We start from the raw sequence: 20,673 nt of genomic DNA on the forward strand, positions 1-20,673 counted from the left end.
TGTCCATTGATTTATTGCAGCTTTCTGAGTTATGGCTTCCGCTTGCCTACTCTTCCTAAATTTTTAAAGGGAATATTCATGCCATGCCTCACTCACCATAGGATGGATTAGACTTCTCTTTTTCTCAGTGATGATTTCAGATTTTAAAAATGGAAATGCATAAGAAAATGCTTTTTAAAATACATGTGATAATACTCTTCAGTTAGATGCTTGAGGGTACATATCAATTAAGAATCACTGTTTTCATTCCCCTTGAGTGCCAACTCACCTAAAACTCTAGGAGGAAATATTTATTTTTTAATAAATCTAGTTCATTAGGTTCATTTATTTTTTAAAAAATCTATTTCATCAAATTTATCCCTAATGAATTAAATGTTTATATTAATTTTAATTATATATTTATAATGTATTATATATAATATAAAAATATATAATTTTAAAATTATAAAATATTTAATTTTATTTATAAATAAATACCACATCCATTTTAAAAATAGGTGCACAGAAAAGCACAAGTTAAGCATAGGGCATCCTGTATCATAAAACAAGGATTGGCTCAATATCCAATGGGGTAATAATTTCATAGGATATGAAAGCCACACTGAAACAGCTTCCGCAGTGAAACTGAGCGCCAAAAGTACTATAGTAATAGTTTATGATATGCTCATTTAATAAAATAAAATGAAAAATCTATGAATCCATAGTAGTATTCAAAAAAATAGATAAAGAGAGAGGAGGATATGAAGAGTCTTGACAAAGGGAAAGTTCTTTACAAAGGAATGGCAGCTAATAAGTGTAGCAATAATGGTCTATATAGAAAATTGCAATTGTGCAACTCCCGGTATATTCATTATGAGGCAGGGATTGTCAGTGGTTGCAAAAAATGGGTTACTCCACATGGACTAAAATAATCTCCTTAGAGAGTTATTATCAGTTAGCAAGGGAAAAGATGCCTTTATCATGGACAAATAGGAAGGTCACGACTTACACAAGTGATCAAACTGGTAGTAGAACCACCTGACATCATGTGTCAGCTGATGTGATTCAATCAGTAGGTCCCAACATCGCCAAGTTCTTGCTAAAAATGTTTCACCTGAATCTAGTTACGAGGAAGTGGACAAATCTCACATGTAGGAGTCTGTGAAACAACTGGCCTGAATTCATCAAGGAAGTCAATATTATGGTAAAGAAAGTTAGGGGTGGTGGTGCTAGGGACTGTGCTAGAGAAAAGGAGACTAAAGAGACATTACCAAATATAATGACTTATTAGATCAGATTAGTTCCTGGATCTGAAATGAGGGGAAGGAGTGTTATAAATCATTAGAGGGATAACTGGGGAAATTTGAATATGGGTTGTAGTCTGTGTTTGAGATGATATCGTGTATGATTATGTAGCTGAACATAATTTTTAGGATATTCACGCAGAAATATCTAAGGGTGAAGTATCAAGATGTCAGCAACTTTTTTTTTTTAAAGTTGGCAGCAGCTTTTAAATGGTTCCAGCAAAAACGAGGTTGTGTGTGTATGTGTGTGTGTGTGTGAGAAAGGGAGAATATAAAGGAAATAAATGTACAAAATGTTAACTGATGAATCTAAGTGAAGTGAAGAGTACATTGGTATTTATTATACTACTCTTGCATCTTTTCCTATAAGTTTGTAGACTTTTCAGAATAAATAGTTGGAGTGAAGAATTAGGTGTCCATATACGAAAAATTTATTGGCTGAAAGGCAGTTAGCAGTCCACGAACCATTAGGATCCCTGAGAAAAAATTTTTCATCAGTGTAAGATGAAATGAGAAAAAGGACAACCATTGTCACGAAAACTTTCAGGAAAATAAATTTATCTAATTTAAAGCTATCCTTTATATTTTTCCTATATTATCCTTTATAATAAAATTATATCTTTCCCATTTTATCTTTGTGCCTAAATGCCCTTTTAGGAAATGATGGTATAACATCGGTTTTCTTTTTTTAAACCAGCCTATAATATCCCAAAGTGGGGAGAGCATTCACAAGGATGGCCTTGCTTCAGCCCCACTCCTTCCCACATCCTCATGGGGTGACGCTGAAGTCAGCGTTGCCTAAGTGAGTTCCAAAATGTGTACAGAAGGAGTAGAGGCATGAACTAAGGATCTTCAGTCCATTGAAAATTTAAAAGCTGAATTGTCCATTGCCTTGTTTTCCTACTCCATAGGAACATTGCCTGTCATTTTAGCAGTTGAGCTTATTGCAAGACTTCTCTTCTCACCTTTGCTTATAATGATATTTAAGTGGATAAACAGAGACAGAAGTACCTGTCTTGTTAATCTTTCAGTAAAGAGAAGAAACTCTGGAACTATCTATGGGGTTTAACCCTCAGCTATAACTCTCTCTATATATATAAATGAATACATTATTATTTATAATCATACCTTTAAGGAAGGTTTTGAGGGGATATGGGTTAAGACAAGGGCCAGGAGTCTTAGAGTCTTTACTTGGGGAAATTCAGATTACTTGCAAATACATTTTTATCTTTTTTCTTTTTGCTCAGCAAGGTTTTTACACTAATTGAACATGTCATAAAAATAAGCTAAATTTGGAGAAAATTGCCTAATAGAGTATGAAATCAGGAGTCTAGCGATTGAGATGTTTTTAGAACATTGCTGGTAGAAGACTTTCTAATAAGCAAATACTGTTGATGATGCTAATGGTAGTGATGTGGTGGCGGTGGTGGGAGATGCCTTTTCTTCATGGGCTGTCCGTCCTTTGAAGGGACCCAGACCACTTACTGTAGCAGCATCTACAAATCAAGGAGCCCCAGATTTTCATACCGTTTTATGTTGAGAAAAATTGACACCTAAAAATATGGAACCTGCGTGCTCTTTTTGGCCGCACATATACTGAACTTGAGCCAATACAGAAATTAGCCTGGCCCTGTGTAACGATGACACGCAAATTTGTGAAGCGTTCATTTTTTTCAAAGAAAAAAAATAGGAAACTTGAGAAAAAATTAACCCCCATGTAGTTGGAGTCAGTGGCCATCCTTAAGTGTGTTTGCAGCAGATTTGGAAAGGATCCTTCAACACACACACACACACACGGTGCTTTTACACAACCACACATTCTACAACTGAATTTTTTGGTTTGGGTGCTTTTTAAAATTATTTTCTTTTATCAATTTTCAGAATAATAAGAGGATGCCCTAACAGCTGTTAGTGAGGTTTTAAATATTATTTAAGTGGAGGTTTAATGTGAAATGTAAATGCCACTAACATGAACAAGGTGACTTAAATCCCCACCAAGGAATGCTGTGGGTAAGTAGTTGCTCAGTTCGGTATCACATCCTTCCTGAAAAGCTCTGATGACTGAAGGGGAGAGAGAGTTGAAAGGTTAAAATCATTTGAGTAGCTTGAAATACTAGTGGTCAATGAGAGGGAGAGGAGTAAGGGGTATGGCATGTATGAGTTTTTTCTTTTTTCTTTCTTTTGCTGGAGAGATGCAAATATTCCAAAAAATGATCATGGTGATGAATGCACAAGTATGTGATGGAAAAAAAAAGATGCTGAATCCTAAAATGTGCTGGGAAACATAAAATGGTGTAAAAGGCCCTCAAGAATGGACGTGTGTATGTGTCTATGCATACGTTTACCCCCTGTGACTGGGATTAGCCCTGTGGCTCAAAAGCTGTGTTCTGCATGTGGTTTTCTAATATCCATCCAGTGCTATGTCTACCGTGTGCCTTTGCAGCTGTTGACGTCTCCGTTCCCTGTAGTGGGGTTAATGCCTTGTGGGCTGGGTAGATGGCGCTTGGCGCACACTTAGCGAAAGTGATAATTTCTGAATGTACGAGTTTGTGCAATTTTTTTTCAAGCTTTAATTGTGCTTCTGCTTACAGAAAGCAAAGACAGATGCCTTAAGCCAGTAGTATTTTGACCTCATTCCTGCCTTACTCCTTTGCCGTGAAGCCTTTTTATGTATTTTAAAGCTTTTCTGTTTCTTTGTTTATGAATGGTGTCTCTCTCTCCCCTCTTCTAGTAATGCTGTTGCTTTTTCCCTCTTCCATTCATATTTTTTTCCTTTCTTTTTGCTGCATGGAGACTCTCTGCTGTACAAGTGTAAGTATTTTTTGGTGGCTCTGCAGTTTCTGGCTGGTCTAGTTTACATTCTTGGGCTCCATTTGCTTCTGTGCTGACTGGCTGGTCTCCCAGGAGACCATAGTTTCGCCACCCATCTGCAGTTCCTGAACGAAATAGGAAGCAATTTAGAGACGAGATATATTTTACAAGATGGTTCAGCTAGCAGAACAGCTAATGAATTTAAAATATCCCCAGCTATGTGTCTGAAAACAAGCAGAGTGCTGGTGAAGAGGGTACAAACGTTCAAGAGAGGGAAATGCCCATCCCAAAATGTAACATGATTACTTCAACTTCATAGGTTTTTTTGTTTTGTTTTGTTTTCTGATTCTTGTTGTATTCCTTGTTTTGGACCCAACCTGAGGTTATAAAAATTCGTCATCATGATTCACTTCTTGTAATTGAGGCATTTTACTAATCTGCTTCTCAAGTAATAGTGTTTTTTTAAAAAACAGTTCTACAATTGTTCATTTTTTTCTTCTAGCTAGATGCAGAATAATTTTAACCCATTGTAGAAATTGAATAAAATCAATAAGATTTCAAAGTAATGTAGACATTGACATTGCTTTTGGATTTTTAATCTTAGAGAATAGAACCATGGCATTTTGCTCATACTGTCTGCCATAGTGGAGATTTATCAATGCCTTGTGATATTTAGATGAGAAAGAACTCTGTGTTTAGGGTTTACCTTCTGAAGTTATAGTTGAAAATACAGGTTTAACACATTCTTCCTTAGATTTCTTGAGGGTGTGAAGATTGAAAATTCCTTCTTATTACTCCCAAAATGCATTTTTAAAGATAGATACTTTTATCTAGGCTTAAAGTAATGGTTGGTGGTGTGTAAGTAGGAATTGATTTGTGGAAGGTCTATTGGAGTGTGTAGATCTTCAGTTTTCATTGTTGACCCCATTCATCTGATAGGAACCTTGTGATTTCCCTGACTCAGAAAGTATTTATGTACTGATAAATGCCCAGGGAACGAAAAGGAGGACAAAGAAGCAGTTTGAGAAATTTAACCCTTTCACTTTGTTAGAAAAAGGAGAAGAGAGTTAGCAGTTCTAAAGAAGAAGGTAAAGTTGAAATCTTTTTCAGGATGCAATGTGACTAACAAAGGGGCAGGGAAGTGCAAATAAATCAAATCTTTAGGGGAAGCATTGAATATTTTTTCCTAAATATACACTTAGGTGGATAATGATAAAGTTGAGCTTTGCATTTTCTCTTACTTTAGAATTATAGGTAATGGGATCATAGAAGTAAGCCAGAAAGATTGAGCAAGTCAGTATTTTCTGTAAAACTATTAAGGAAAAAAAAATCCAAAGGAAAATATGAGAGAAGTAAGATTATTTTTTTTTTCTCTCTATTATACTTAAATCCCCTAGAAAATAGATGGTAAAACAATTTATTGATCAAGAGATATGTGTGAAACTGGGCTGCATTGTGAAAACTAGCCTGATAGCAAGTCCTGAGTATTATAGCAAAGGTCATTGGCCTTGTCCAAACAAAACTTCAGAACTGACAGATAATGTCAAATTAAGTGAAAGAGTGTTTTGGGAACTACAATTGGACTTTATTTGTGCTCTTAAAGAGCATGATAAACAAAGAAAAGCAGAAAAATACTTTCAAATGCATTTTGTGGGGGGGGGGGGGTTGAGATAATCAAACTTTGTATACTAGGCTTTGAGGCATTAGGAAGATGGACCAAGAAAACCAAATTAATTTCCCCATTGATTGATATCAACCATCAGAAATTCCTGATGATTTCATAGGTTTCTCAATATATCTCTAAAATTAGGTTTAACTGAATGACTTATTTTAGATAGGTTTTGGTTTGTGGATGGGTCTCTTTCTATCAATGGAAGATATATATGTACACACACACACACTTTATAAAGTGAATATAATCATATATACATATAATATATGTATTATATGTTTTATATGCATTTGGCATATATATTATAAAGGCTTTACGATAAGGGAACTTGAGCCAGATTATTTTTTTGCCCATGAACACCCTTTCCATAAAATCTAGTTGAGTCACAGAGGGAAGAAAAATGGAAGAGGTCTTTATTCTATGTATTATTTGAACTTCTTTGTATATATTTGCAACTATCAATGAAATGTTTGGAAATTATATTCCAAGTTACTTCAAGACTAAACACAGCTTGTATTTTGATTGTTTCTCCTGAGAATTAATTGTTTTCAGAGTCTTCTCTTATAAATAGACCAATCAGGCCACTCACTTCTCTAGACAACTAAAGGCCAATTTGGGGGAGAACTGCATTGAAACTGGATTCCTTTCCAGTTGCAGTGAAGTGTTTTTATAGAAACTACAAAGTCCATTACTTTATAACACATTTCTCTGATTGTCTGCTTTTAACAAAACCTTGAAGAACCAAATGAACAAGTACATTTCAGGCAGACCTGTCTGGATTTAAATACAATGGCTCATTATTTTTCCTCTTCTTTTTCTCCCAACAGTAAATAATAGGAAAAAAGTGTTATTATTGAAATGGGCAGTGTTGTCAAAAGTGTAAAGTTGTGTGCCTTAAAGTTCAATGTGAACCAATTTATTCTTTCAACCAAAGGAAGTTTTTTACCATGTGAATTTTTTGAGAAAGGCTTAACTGACAACCTATTAAATGAAATGAAAGTCTACAAACTAAGTTCCTCAGTTGTTTTCTCTTAAGTTACACAAATACCAGTTGCTAGTAGCTATAAAACCAGTTAAAACATCCCTAACTTACATCTGTATTGATAACCAGTGGTGTGGTGGGAGGGAGACTGGGCTAGCCTTCATAATTGGCTCTATCCCTGGAGCTCTACTGATGACTTGAATGTTTGCTCATCTCCATGGCTCAGCTTTCTCCTTCGAGTTTAATTTGTGGAGGTGATGACCCAGGTTCCCTCCAGCTTTGACATTTAGATGACCTTCTTGAGGGAGAAGATGACGTTTTTCTTAGCATTGGCTCTGTAACCGACGATTGACACCAAAGCTGGGAACATACTCTTTGGAAACTTTGGCCATGGTTTGGGGATTGGTCTCATTTTCTAAGGACTAACAGGATCAATAACATGTTACCTAGAAGGGACAGTAGATACAGATTTTTGAATCATGACAACTTTCCCCAATTAGTCTTTCCCTATAATGTAAAAATTAGAATCTTGGTGGCAGAAACGTGAAACAAAAAAGTTAGTGGCTTAAGTTGTTGAAGTGACATAGTAAGAGTTCAATGCTGCTGTGACAACAAGCAGTGAATAACTTTTAGCGACTGATTTTTAGTATCTTTCGATCTTTATATCCATTTTTCATCTTCATGTACAGCTTAAAGTTAAGTTATATATCGTTCATTATTCCTTTCAGCTATATAAATAGATTTTTACCGACGGGAGTAGGAAAGAAAATGAAAGGAGAGCTGTATCACCTGAGAAAATTGTAAGCATTTGGAAATGTATTGTGTCAGTCTTTTCCATAAGGCTATCAGTTGTGACCAAACTATCCTTTAAAGTGAAAGTCCCATATTTAAAGCAGTATATCCAGAACGTTTCTAAATTTTGAAAGCCAAGCTTTCTGTGATTATTTCTCTAAATGCTTGCTTTATTTTATTGCTAGATGACCCCTAAATCCAAAAGGAAGAGTATTCATAGTCGAATGCTACGGCCTGTCTCCAGGGCCTTTGGTGAGTATTTAATACCAATCATCTTCTTGTAACTATGCAGCAGCCTTCAGCAAGGACCTTCAGCTGAGCCATGGAGATGACACCACTTCTGTGATGTTTTCTTGAGATGCTCTATTTTGCTGATAGGTACATCTTGAGTCACGTAATTTGTAAATGGATGGTTTCTATTCTGTTTAGACTTAAAGCTATTTTTGAGAATTTGTTTTTTTATCATTTTCTCTATGATACATTTTGGTGCTTTGTCTTATTTTAGAAATGGAGTTTGATCTGGATAAAGCACTGGAAGAGGTGCCAATTCATATCGAAGACCCGCCTTTCCCATCCATCAGACAAGAGAAGCGGAGCTCAGGTTTCATCTCTGAATTGCCCTCTGAAGAAGGGAAGAAGCTGGAGCACTTTACCAAGTTAAGGCCAAAGCGGAATAAGAAGCAGCAACCCACCCAGGCAGCGGTAGGTGGTCTGCAGAGGCCCAATCTCTCCCTCACCCTTTCTTTTCCCACCGGAAAGCTGATGAGTCTTGTTAAAATACTTTGTACAAACATGAAAGCTTGTCAAGCATGAAGCTTGTCGTTAAGGCGACTAGAACCTCTCAAGGTGAGCTTCACGCGAATATCTCAACTTTAGTGCTCAACCATTTTGGAGAAGACAGGGCTATAAAGTTTTCAATTCTTCAAAACTGAGTTGCCCTTGGAAGTCCCGAAAAAAGCATCAGGACTGTGGGTGGAAATAAGCAGTCTTCGTCTGTAGCATTTTACAGTAGCATTTTACAGTGTCTGGGTAAAAACATATGAGAGAAGGACCAAATAATTTATTTGTAATTGACAGTTGTTTGCATTTGATTTTGGAGTGTACACGTAAACACACACATATACACACACCTCCATACTGTATCCTCTTGCTATGGTATCTCTGCTTTTGATAGCCTAGAAACTGAGGTGGTGGAGAAGAAGCTGTAATTGGGAGAACCAGCTGCGTGACTCTCAGCATCCTACTCTTTGTACTATAGAGAAGATTGAATTCTATTTCCTAATGAGACTTAATGCAATTTACCCCATGTCTCCCTCCAGTTAATGTCTTTTCAGTCCTTTACAGCCAGACTTCTTGAAAAAGTTTATCTTTGCGTACTCTTTTCCTCACCTTCCTATCACTCCACAGTCCACCAAAATGTTCATTCCAGAGCTATCTGCCCCTGACCTAATCCACTGAACACTTTTCACAACATCTTACTTGATATCTCAGCAGTTATTTGGCAATAATAACTTCATCCTTCCCAAGAGGTGTTTCCCTTGGGTCTCTGAGTTATCACTCTTCTTTTTTTTACTTGCTTCTTTAGTTACACCTTTTCAGCTTTCCTCTGCCTGGCTTTTAAGTGTTTTATCTGCTGTCTTAGTGATCTCATCTAAACCCATGGTGTCAATCTTTATGTTTTCGGCTCTTGATTCTTACCTCCAGCCCAGCTCTCTCTGCTCAACTACAGATTCATATAGCCACTTGCCTCTTGGCCATCTCTACTTGAATGCCCCAGAGTACCTCAAGACCAACAAACTCAAAACAGAAAGCCTGTCTTTCCCTCTAAACCTGCCCTTCCTTTTATATCCCCTGCCTTTAATGGGGCATGGCCAGTTGACAGCTGGAAACCTGAGTATGATCCTGTTATACCAGCTTCCCAGCCTGCTCTTCCCACTGTCCTCCTTGGCCACATTTCATAGCATCCAGCCCGTCCATCTGTGTTTCTGTCCCCCAGTGCTGCACCTTCTCATTGCCTCCCACTCCCCAGTTGGCCACTTCCTGTGCCAATTCCTACTAGTCTTTCAGATCACATCTGAGGTAAGACTTTCTCTAGGCAGCCCTCTCCGTCTTTACCTCTTTGCCCTTATGTGGCTGCCATTGCACCACTCCAGGGAGGGTCATTGTCTCATACACAGAGTGCCCAGTATGCAGCCTGAGCAGCCCTCCATGGAGGCCCTGCATCCCCCAGGCCCAATGCTGAGTGTGTTACAGCTCTCATCACTAGGTATATTTACTGTTCTAATGTCGTATTTACTTTTGCCTTTGTTCCCTATTCCCCCTCCCACAAACTAAAATGGAGGAGGAAGAAAAAAAAAGTACCTGGAAACTTATCCAATACCACTTTTAGCTACCATCCCTAATTTGGGGGATTCTCACCCAAGTTTATTAAGGAGCAAGTCAACTAACTTTATAAAATTTAGTAATTAAAAAAATACTTATTTCCTTAATTGAAATGAGTTTCAGAAATTCTTTGCTTGGGGAAAAGAGCTCCACAAGGGTAAATGAGAATGGAAATGCCATGACTGAAGGTACCAGAATATGCCCACACACCTATGAAAGGGCACCGCAGAGGGAAAGGGGAAAAACAGGGCAGTGTATGAGTTAGGATCACACTGGCTGCCAAGTGGGGCCAACATTTATGCTGTTAAGTGCCTGATATTTCAAAGTTTATCTCATGCTCACATCATTGTCCACTGTGGGTAGTTCTGATCAGGGGACCCTTCGGTGGCCATGAGGGACCCAGGCTCTTCCTCTTGTAGTTCTACACCACCCCCATCCCCAGCCCTGACTCTGCCCTTGATCTTTGGAGTCCTGTCCATTCAAATGGAGCATCATAAGCCACTAAGGTTCACACACACACGAGGTTTCATAGGCCAGGCCTGGAAGTGATGGACGTCGCATCATTCATTCAGCTACCATTAGGCAGAACCCAGCCAGTGTGGCCACCTCATGGCAAGAGAGCCTGGGGACTCATTCCATCCATGACACCCATTAGGGATGGGGGAATGCCACTGGGGCTCTATCCCCTTCCACTCCAGTTAGCAGGCCTTTCTTTATCAACTGTCACAACTATAGGTGAAAAGTTTTCCCTAAAGGAAAAACCTTTTAAATCTACCTATAACAGTGGAAAGAACACCAGACTGGGACTTAGGAGCTCTGCTGGCTTCTCCTCATGATTCTGCCACTAGCTAGCATCACCTACCGGCAGAAGACATTCTAAACATTATCTACTTATTATACAAGGGGATGTGAAGCTCAAGACAGGTAACTACTGATTCACCCATGCTCATGCTCTCCGTTTCTATAATATCGCCTTCCCTGGGCATGATATGTCAGTGTTAATAGATTTGCAATGGCCCTATACTTCATAACCCCGGGATGAAACAAACCAACTCTAATTAAAATCAGCTAAATCCAGGGTAATATATTTTTCTCCTACGCGGTTTCAATAGCAGTGTCACAAGGCTGGAAGGGACTATGAAGTCATCTGTTCTGATCTTTTATCAAGCGCTTTCAAGTCCCTACACAGCGACCAGTTGGCCAGCCTGTATATGTTGAGCTCTTTCTCTGGAGCAACCATTTTCTAATAGCTCTATTGCTAAAACCTACCTTTATAGTTTCAACTTAGCCTCTTATTCATGTGTTTGGGGGGTGGGGGTGGGGGTGGGGGCGGCTCCTGTTCTTCAAGTCTCTTCTTTCAAATATTTGTGGGCTGAGTCATTCCTTCTCCAGTCAAAATGTGCTCAGCTTTTTTGGATGTTCCTCATATGATAGTATCTGAAATCCATTTGACATTCTTGTTATTTAGTTTTGAATAAATTACAATGTGAGGGTGCACGGGTGGTTCAGTGGTTAGAATGCCGCCTTCCATGTCGGAGACCTGGGTTTGATTCCTGGACCATGCACCCCCCCCCCAAAAAAAATTTTTACAGTGTGGCACTCCAAACAAAACAGAGTATTTACATAGGAAATATCACCTCCCTCCTCTGAAATACTATACTTCTGTTTATTCCATCACAAATTGCATTTGCTTTTTTAATGGCCTTATCATCCAGGTAATTATTGTTGGTATAACTGTCAGGCAAGACCTGCAAATCTTCTGTTTTTAAAAGCATCTTTCAGACAAGAAAGGAAAGGAGGAAACAGAGTTTCTGTGTCAGAAAATCAGAACTTACCCAGAAGTCTGTAGCACACTCCCACTTACATCTCACTGACCAGAACTGGATCATATTTCTGTCCTCAGCTCCAAGGGAGTCTGGAAAGATAAGTACTTCGGTAGATCACATTGATACCCCAGATAAAATCGGGGTTTTGTTCCTGAGTAAACAAGAGAGAGTAGATACTGGGTAGACATGGCAATTGAGGTTTCCTTCTATCCTAATTTTTTTCCCAAAGAATAGTGTTTGATTTTTTTTTTTTTTGGTATTTGTTGTAATTGATTATATTTTTCCTCTTGGTCTGCTGTTGTAGTGAGTCACATTAATAGATTTTTTGAATGTTATGCCATTCTTGAGTGTGATGGTTTTCCTTTAATGTACTGCCAGCCTTCATTTGCTAATGTTTTATTAGGATTTTTGCATCTAAGTACATAAATGAAAGACCTGTAATTTTTCTTTTTCTTATCTAGGCTGTCTAGTTTGCATAGCAACATTATTCTGTCTTCATTAAATTAGTTGAGACCCTTTCTCTCCTTTCCCCTTCTCTGGAACAATTTGCATATAGTCTACATTGTCTCTTCCTCAACTTGCCCTGGTTGTTATTTGTGTGCTGTGTGCAGATGAAGCATATATATAGATTTTTTTTTTCACTAGGGATTTAATTTCTTTTGTTATATATCTATTCAGGCTACCTAATTCTTCTTGAGACCATTTTGTTAATTTATATTTTTCTTGGAAATTGTCCATTTAATCTAATTGTTCTTTTAGTCATTTAAAGAATTATTTTAGGAGTCTCTAACCTGCATCAATAGCTCTGTCCCACTTTTGAAGATATTTCGAGTATATTCTTAATGCCTTTTTCCTCTTAATCAGTCTCATGAGAGTGTCGATTTTATGTCTTTTTCAAAAAGCCAGTTTTTAGTATTATTAGTCTTCTTAAAGCTCCTTAATTTTTCTCTTCTCCTTACTATATTTCCTTTATTTTCTCTGGCTTCTTATTTCTTGACTTGATGACTTAGCTCATCAGTTTTCCATTTCTTCCTGTCTAATATATGCATATAAGATTCTGTGATTATCCAGATCGCTAATTAGCACTCCTTGGGTAGGTTTGTTCAAAGATTTACTAATGTCCCTAGTTGTCTTTACCTCCCACCCACATCTCTCCATCCGATCTACAAAGCCATCAGGAGAGATTTGGCAGATGCCTTGTCAAAGTCCAGGTGCACTGCCTACTCTGTTTCCCCACGTATCCCTCCTGATAATCCTGGCAAAGGGAAAGCGGTGGGTGGTCTCAGATGTCTGTAGTCCTCACAATCATTGGCTTATCTTCTGAGCATTCAGAAATTATCCTTTTAACTTTACTTATACACCATAGGTACAAATTCTCCCTCCTTTAGACTTCTCAAGTATCACCACCAGCGGTTCCTGATTTTATTTGCAAAGCCTTTCTCTGAGCTGGTTCTTGCCAGCTTAGGACTCTTACTATCCCTGAGGTTTCTGTTCTCCCTTTAAAAGGGCCACTCTATGCTTTGCAGTCTGAAATTTATTCTCTTTGATGGGTAGACCAAAATCAAGTGGCATTGTGAGAATTTCTGATGTCTATATATCCTTTCCCTTCCTTTTTTTTTTTTTTTTTAACATGGGCAGGCACTGGGAACCGAACCCGGGTCTCCGACATGGCAGGCAGGAACTCTGCCTGCTGAGCCACTGTGGCCCGCCCCTTTGCCTTCCTTTTGCTAGAAAATGAGCTAAAGCAGCACATGTGCTTGACCTTGAACTGTCTTGAATGAGCTACATTTTATCTTAGTCCTCAGCTTTTCTGCTGCTGTTCTTACAGGCCAGTGCCACCTCCTGCTTCCTGTTTTAACAGATGCATTTTAAGCTGCATTTCATTGAGGATCTCTCAGGGATACTGGACTTCTCTTGACCTCTCTACTCTTAATCTCTTTATGCCTCAAATGACAGGGCTGGACTGCGGGATGCATAATGTGCTGTCCAGCCCCCAAAGCCAGTCACTTCCCCAGGAAAGCAGAGCGCGTTGTTAAAGCAGAGTGCATTGTTGAATGCTGGGCCTCCCTCTCTGATGTTTCCCCCCAAAGACCCTGTTGAGACAGCTGTGAGTTCTGTTTCAAAGCAGGGAAAAAAGCAGAGGGCCAAAGGGAGAAACTTAATTTTTTCCCCTCAAACAGGAAGGGGAGTCCCTTGAGCAGAAAGAAGCCCCTGAGGATAAGCAGGGGGTGCTAGAAGGAAGCACCCCGTTAGAGTCATGGCCTGAATTTCCCTCCTCCTCCCACACTCTACACTCAGGCTCTGTGTGCGAAATCCCTCACCCGCTGGGACACTGGTCTGTGACTAACCAAAAATTGGGATAAAACTCCTGTATAGTCCAAACGTTACATATAAAGGTAAGATATTAATGGGCAAAATGCATATAAACCATCAAGCATTGTACAAGCCTAAGGAGCTATAGAAATCCTATTCTCTAATCTTCTTCAAAAGGAAAAATGATAATACAAGAAAGTCCTGTAGTACTTTATCTTTTCTAATCAAAACAAAGGTTTTTCTGTGAGCTTTTTTCCTCCCCATAATTGAATTATAGAACTTTGCTTTTCAGCTTTTTCAATCGAAAGTTCCTGCTCCAATTTAAAGCACCATTCAGATGAGACTTGTCATTGTTTTCATCATTCACGTTTCATAGGGTTCTTTGTCTGTTATCTGTTGTCTGCTCCCTTTTCAGTATTTCACAAACTTGAACACAAACACAGTTCATTTTCATAATGGAGGTTTTCAAGTGAAGTAGATGATTGTTTAGAGCAAATGCTTAGTCTGTTCTTTAAACAATACATATGCAGCCATGAGCAAGAGATCCCCCCTGGGCAACTTGAGACTTGCAAATCAATGATGACAAATAGTAACTTTCCCACCACTTTATGCAAGACACAGCAGATCTCCCATCTGGATGTGAATTTGTCCTGATTCCCCATACAACGGGCAAAACTTACACTCTTTTTCAATGCCCCACAGTCTAGCTGAGTGTAATACTATCCTAATATGTTTTTGCAGAAAGCACATGAAACTTCTAAGCTATGAGTTGGCCATTCAGCCATTCAAAATAGTTTCATTATAGCTTGTCACTGTGAGAACCAAGTTTTCAATTGCTTGCTAGACACCTACCTCTTGATTTCCCACAGTGCCTCAAACACTTGGCTAAAATGGTACTCGTCTTCCCCAAATCTGATCTTTGTATTGTATTCCCTAGAACCATGCTTCATTTACCTAGCCTAGAAACTTGACCTCTTCTTGAGCATTTCCTTTCTTCTCATTCTCACTCCCACAATCCTTAATCAGGCCCTCGCACCTGCAGATTAGACTACTATTCCTGAACAGGTTTCCCTCCTACAATCTCTTTCCTCTCCAACCTGTCTTTCATGCTGCTCCAGAATTACCTGCTGAAGATCCAGGTGGGTCATGTCATTTTATTGTTTGTTGCCTACTCCCTCAAAATAAATCTATTCTCCTGAGCACAGGGGTTCAAGACTGTTCATGAGAAGGTCTTGTATTGTTTGAAAGCATTCAACTGGAAGTCATGAGATACTCAACTGAAAGGGACGTAAATAAAGAGAATGATTCGTCTCACTAAACAAGAAGTTTGGAGGTCTCAAGAACCAAAACTGGTTTATCTAGCAGCACAGCACAAGCACCCAGGTGCTTTCCACCTTTTTGCATGTTGCCTTTTGTCCTCAGGCTTGCTCCCTCATGCACTCCAGAGCTACAGATGGTGGCCGCAGCTCAGACCTTACATCCTCCCTCACAGAACCATTCAGAAAAAGCACATTTTCTCCTCTGAAGGAAAACCTGCCTGTTATTTTATTGACCAGGGTTGTACCATACTCCCATGCCTACCGATTCCATGCCAGCAGATGGAATGGTGGGGTTGGGTTTATACAAATTCATATTCAAGTCCAGAAACCAGGGCCCTGCTAGTAAAAAAGTGAAAGAGCAGGGTTGAGGGCTTAAGAATGGCTGTTGAGTCCCAGCTCAGCAGTTAACCCCATCCATGTGCTCAAGGCCACTGATGCTCACCATTCAGAATGTATCAGGGGGTTCTTGTTACTTACATTTCCTCTGCCATATCCCTGCCTTGCCTTTCTGTGTCTTTTCTCAACTCTTCACAGCCTGTTGAGTCTGAACTTCTGATGCACCAGCCAGCATTATCTCCTCCAGGCCTTGCATTCACAGCACACTCCTCACTTTCGTTCTCTCCTGACTTGGGCACTTGATGTCAACTGCAGTAGATTATATAAGGGCCCTTATTTTAACCTTTCCTGTGCCTCCCATGACCCTCATCACAGAGCCTTGAATTTGGCCACAAGTGTTTGCTGAATAACATCACACTTGTTTGTCTTGCAGGTCTGCGCTGCCAATATAGTCTCTCAAGACGGTGAACAGAACGGGCTTATGGGGAGAGTGGATGAAGGTGTTGATGAATTTTTCACCAAGAAGGTGACCAGAATGGATTCCAAGTGAGTTCAGAGTCATTTCATTAATACTATTTAACTTGCATTTAAATTGAGTTTATAACAGTTGCAGTTATATTGAGTGCTTAGTAAGGCCCATATAAAATGTATTACTTTTTTTTTTTTTTAATGGAATTTACTATCTGGATGGTTTGCACAATGTGGTCCCTCTGCCTGCAAGCATCAGGATCACCTGGAAACTTTTTAGAAATGCTAATTCTCAGGCCCCTACACAGACCTTCTGGATCCAGAATTCCAGGAGCGTGCTCCAGCAATCTGATTTTTTTAACACACCCTCTATGTTATGCTCTAAGTTTGAGAACCACCATGCAGTTCTCAAGGAGACCAGAACTGTTTCATCACATTCACCCCTATGATTCCATTATAAGGCAGTGAACATGGGCAGGTCGAAATTACTGCCTTTGAAATTCTAACTTGTTCATAATATGATAAATTTGGGGGCTCTAAATCATTGCTAGACAGTGTCATATTGCTAGAGATTTAAGCAGTGGTTTCAAGGTTAGTCCCTAAGAGGTTATTTCTGCATTTTCTTGTTACTTTGCTTAGAAAACAATTCAATGGTACTTTTATTGACAGTTGTTTTAACTAGAAACACTCCAGCCTTTCAGCATGATTTGTACCGTTATTTAATTTTCAACTAAATGCAGACCCATCTTAAAATACTCTTATCACGATTTATGTCAGTGAAGTATTCTTTACCTCAAGATATCAAATTCAGGAACAAATTTTAAACCATACTGATAAGCTAAGGGCGGGCAATGCGGGCATAAGTAGAGAAAGGACCTGTCCATTTTGTAGATTGATGTGTCTTATCTTTCTTTAGCAGCATGGTGAGGTGGAAGTGAGTTAAATTTTTTATCTGTAATGGAATAACTTACTGAACCTTATAAGCTTTAGGACCCAATTATTTGTCTTCTGTGACATTGACCTTGAAGCTTGGCAAGCTATACATGGTAGAATTTTATTCTGTATCCTTCAAGACTCAGCCTAAATGTCATTCTTTGAAGCTTTCCCTTGATTGACCCTCCCCTAAATTAATTGCTCTTTCTCTACTGCTGACTTGACACTTTTTTTAATCCCCTGCACACATCTGTTAGAGCACACACCATCCTTTGAGAATTTGTTAAGTTTTAATTTTTTTTCACAGCACAAGGAATACATTCTCAGTGTAAAAGATTCATTAATACCAGCATAAACAGAACTAAATGCCAGAGTCTCTCTTGCTGATTTTTTTTCAGGTCTCTTCCCAGATAGAAGGCTATTCTTCACAAGCAGCACCTGACTCTTATTTTTTATTTTCTTCCCTGTGCCCGTCTGTTTTTATTTATTTTTCAACCCCTTGCTGTGATTTTTATGGAGAATCAGGGGAGCTAAATGGTATTTGTCTATCTACACAGTCCTAGTAGGTAGTCAGTCACTATTGGTTGAACGAATGGAGACAGTCTTGGCCTGCACCCATAAGCTGCAGGTTCCATTGCAGGCTCTCATCTTCCTAAACTTTAGAAATTGATACTTGGTTAGTGGGCAAGTTTATAAGTGTTTCCTCTGGACTATATGTGTATCTTCCCCAGTGTGATTTCCTCGACCTTTCCTGTGCTACTTTCTTCTTTAATATACTCCAAATGAAAGTTGGGTAAATTTTAAGGTGTAAAATCCATTTTCTGTAAAGATACTGCTCTAAGAGGCTTCTGATCATGTTCCAGTGCACAGATGAGACTAGATATGTCCATTTTCATCAAATGATGATGGAATCTACATAAAGCTGTGATTTTTTTTTTTCACTTCATTTTGTTAAATAAAACATTTGATTATTGTCAGTTTGACATGTGGAGGGCCAATCATAGGTAAGTTATCAAGTACTATGAAAAATGTTTGAAAATCAAAGTTATTTATTCTTTCCCCACTCCCTGCTCATATTCCTTTATTTTGTTGCTTCCATAATCCTGAATAACAGGCTTTTATTTCTATTTCCTGATCTTCAGATTTAGATGGCAGCTATAACTGTTGACTCCTTACAATAGAGGAGGACAGTGTACCTCTCATGGTTTCTATTCCTGCCACTCACCCACACTTACAGCTCACATGCTCACTCTTTTCTTCTCCCCATCTTTTTAATTTAGTTATCATAATTTTTGGATTTGATCAGTGCTTACTGCTTTCTTCATTATAACCATGGAAACATTATTCATAGGTGAGTTATAAGGTATACTATGATAATATTTCCTTTCCTATACAATATTTTATTTTCCCTGGAGTTGGTAAACTATAATAATTTTCCTTTCCTTAGTTTCTGTATTCATATCACAGATTCATCTCTGAATTCTCCAGTAAAGGTATAAAACTCTTAAGTATGTTCAAATTATTCTTGGACACATCTCTGGCCAGCTGCAGTCTGACCTCGAGGGCCACCTAACTGCTGGATCCCAGGGTCTCCCTCCACCACCTTCCAGAGAATTCCCTTCAGCTCATCCATTTCCTTTGGCCCATGTTTTCCTCCTCCCTAGTTTGCTTCCTTATTTTGGTGGAGTACCTCTAGTTGCTTTCTGCAAAAGGGAGCATGGGAGTGATTAATACTGGGACCAGGTATAAATTTTAGGTTGGAATCCATTTTACCTTGGAATTTGGAAAAACTCGCTCTGTTATCTTCTAGCTTCCAGTGTTGCTGTAACAATTCAGTATCATGTTGAGTCCTACTCCTTTGTCATTCCCCACCCACGCCCCCACCCCCCACTGTGGAAGCGTTTGGGATCTTTCTTTGTCCCTGGTGCATTAATATTTTATGATATATAAGACCTGGAGATGTTTTTGTCTTTTGTTCCTTTGTTTTTGTTTTGTTTTTAAAGCCAACTTTCTGGGTACCGAATAAGCCATTTCAATTAGGAAATTCCTATCCTTTGGCTCTGGAATTTTTCTTGAATTATGCTTTCATAATTTCTTCCCTCCTAGTTCTCTGTACTCTTTTTCTTGAACATCTGTTAGTCAAATCATGTACTTCCTCTACTAAGCCACTAATTTTCTTACCTTTTCTCTTGTTTTCTAATTTATCTTTTTCCCCTAGCTTTTGGAGAGTTTTTTTTTTCCAAAAAGCATTCTTTTATTTTTTGTTTTAAAATACTCTCAAATTTAAAGAGCTAGTTGCAAAAATAATACAAACCCCACACAGAGAATTTCATCATACCCCAAACCCCACCCTCAGATACCCAGATTCACCAATTTTGACGTTTCGCCACCTTTGTAATATCATTCCTTCTGTATCTATCATCTGTCTATTCATTTATCTCTCTCTCTCATCTATTTGTCCTTGAACACATAATCCTTCCAAGTGTATTTCCCAAGAATAAGGATACTTACTTATATAATCACCTTAAGCACAATCATCAAATTCAAGAAACTTAGCATTGATTTAAAGCTTACGTACTAAGAGATTTTCTTAATATATCTTCCAACCATGAGTTTTTCATTTCTGCTATCACATTTTGACCTTATACTTGTCTCACAGATGTTATACTTTTTTCTCTTTCATGTTCATGTTGAAGTAAGAGTAGGGTACAAAAGAGCTTCTGGAAAGTGTGTAAGTGGGACTTGTCAACTGCTCGGTTTCAATGTAGGATGATCTCCTTGGACCATTTTTTGGAGGGAGGGGTTTCCTTGACTGTCACTATCTTTACGGTTTTTGTTTTGTTTTGTTTTCTCTTCACCTTGTCAGATTTCCCAAAGAAGAAACTGTGATGTCCTGTCTAGAGGACAGAAATCTGGCCAACACATTCTGGTAGCCAGAATGAGAGAAAAGAGCGGAAGGCAACAATGTTCAACATGTCAGCTCTCACGGGTCTCCCTGGCCTCACCATAGCATGCCCACCTCAGCTGTGCCCATGATCCTCCAGCTCAGAATTTTTTTGGTTCACCCTCCCCAGAGAGTAAACCTGTGCTGGACTGCGGACAGTCATTTGGCTCTGTGGTTTGAGGAGAGGATCTGCCAGTAGACTTCAGCCAGCCCTCCTCTTTAAGTCCCGCCTTTACTTGCACTTCCAGAAGTGCCTGATGCTTCTAATTCTCCCCTACTGATGGTTTATATTTCAGTGCTCTTTTAACAGAGATCTTCTAAGAAAGCTATCACTCATAACTGTTTTGGCTTCCAGATTTTGCTGTTTTTGCCTTTTCTTCCCTGTGCCCGTCTGTTTGTATTTATTTTTTCAAACCCTTGCTGTGATTTATATGGAGAATAAAGGGAGCAGTGGTATTCCATCTGCCATCTGTAATTGAAAGGTAGTTAATTTGCAATACTTCCCACATAATCCATTTCATTTACTCTTTTTCCCTGTCTACTTCCCAAGATTTCAGAGTATATTCTCTTTCTGTTAATCCTTTACCAAAGCTTACTAGCTTTTCATTTTGT

General features: G+C 38.8%; 1 protein-coding gene and 1 non-coding gene across 5 annotated transcripts in view; both read left to right on the plus strand.

Annotated features, from left to right (window-relative positions):
- The window catches only part of CARMIL1 (capping protein regulator and myosin 1 linker 1), a 338,321-nt gene that overhangs the window by 298,120 nt on the left and 19,528 nt on the right, over positions 1–20,673 (plus strand). For all 4 annotated transcript variants that reach the window (XM_077143786.1, XM_077143787.1, XM_077143789.1 and 1 more), the window contains exons 30-32: positions 7,726–7,792; positions 8,046–8,242; positions 16,150–16,262. In XM_077143786.1, the coding sequence (XP_076999901.1) occupies positions 7,726–7,792; positions 8,046–8,242; positions 16,150–16,262 (377 nt within the window). The remainder of the gene's footprint in view (positions 1–7,725; positions 7,793–8,045; positions 8,243–16,149; positions 16,263–20,673) is intronic.
- Positions 2,856–2,958, plus strand: LOC143669432 (U6 spliceosomal RNA). Its single transcript, XR_013168939.1, has one exon. It is a non-coding gene; the product is annotated as a U6 spliceosomal RNA (small nuclear RNA).

Source organism: Tamandua tetradactyla, chromosome 25 (assembly GCF_023851605.1).
Source record: "Tamandua tetradactyla isolate mTamTet1 chromosome 25, mTamTet1.pri, whole genome shotgun sequence".
Classification (NCBI taxonomy): domain Eukaryota; kingdom Metazoa; phylum Chordata; class Mammalia; order Pilosa; family Myrmecophagidae; genus Tamandua; species Tamandua tetradactyla.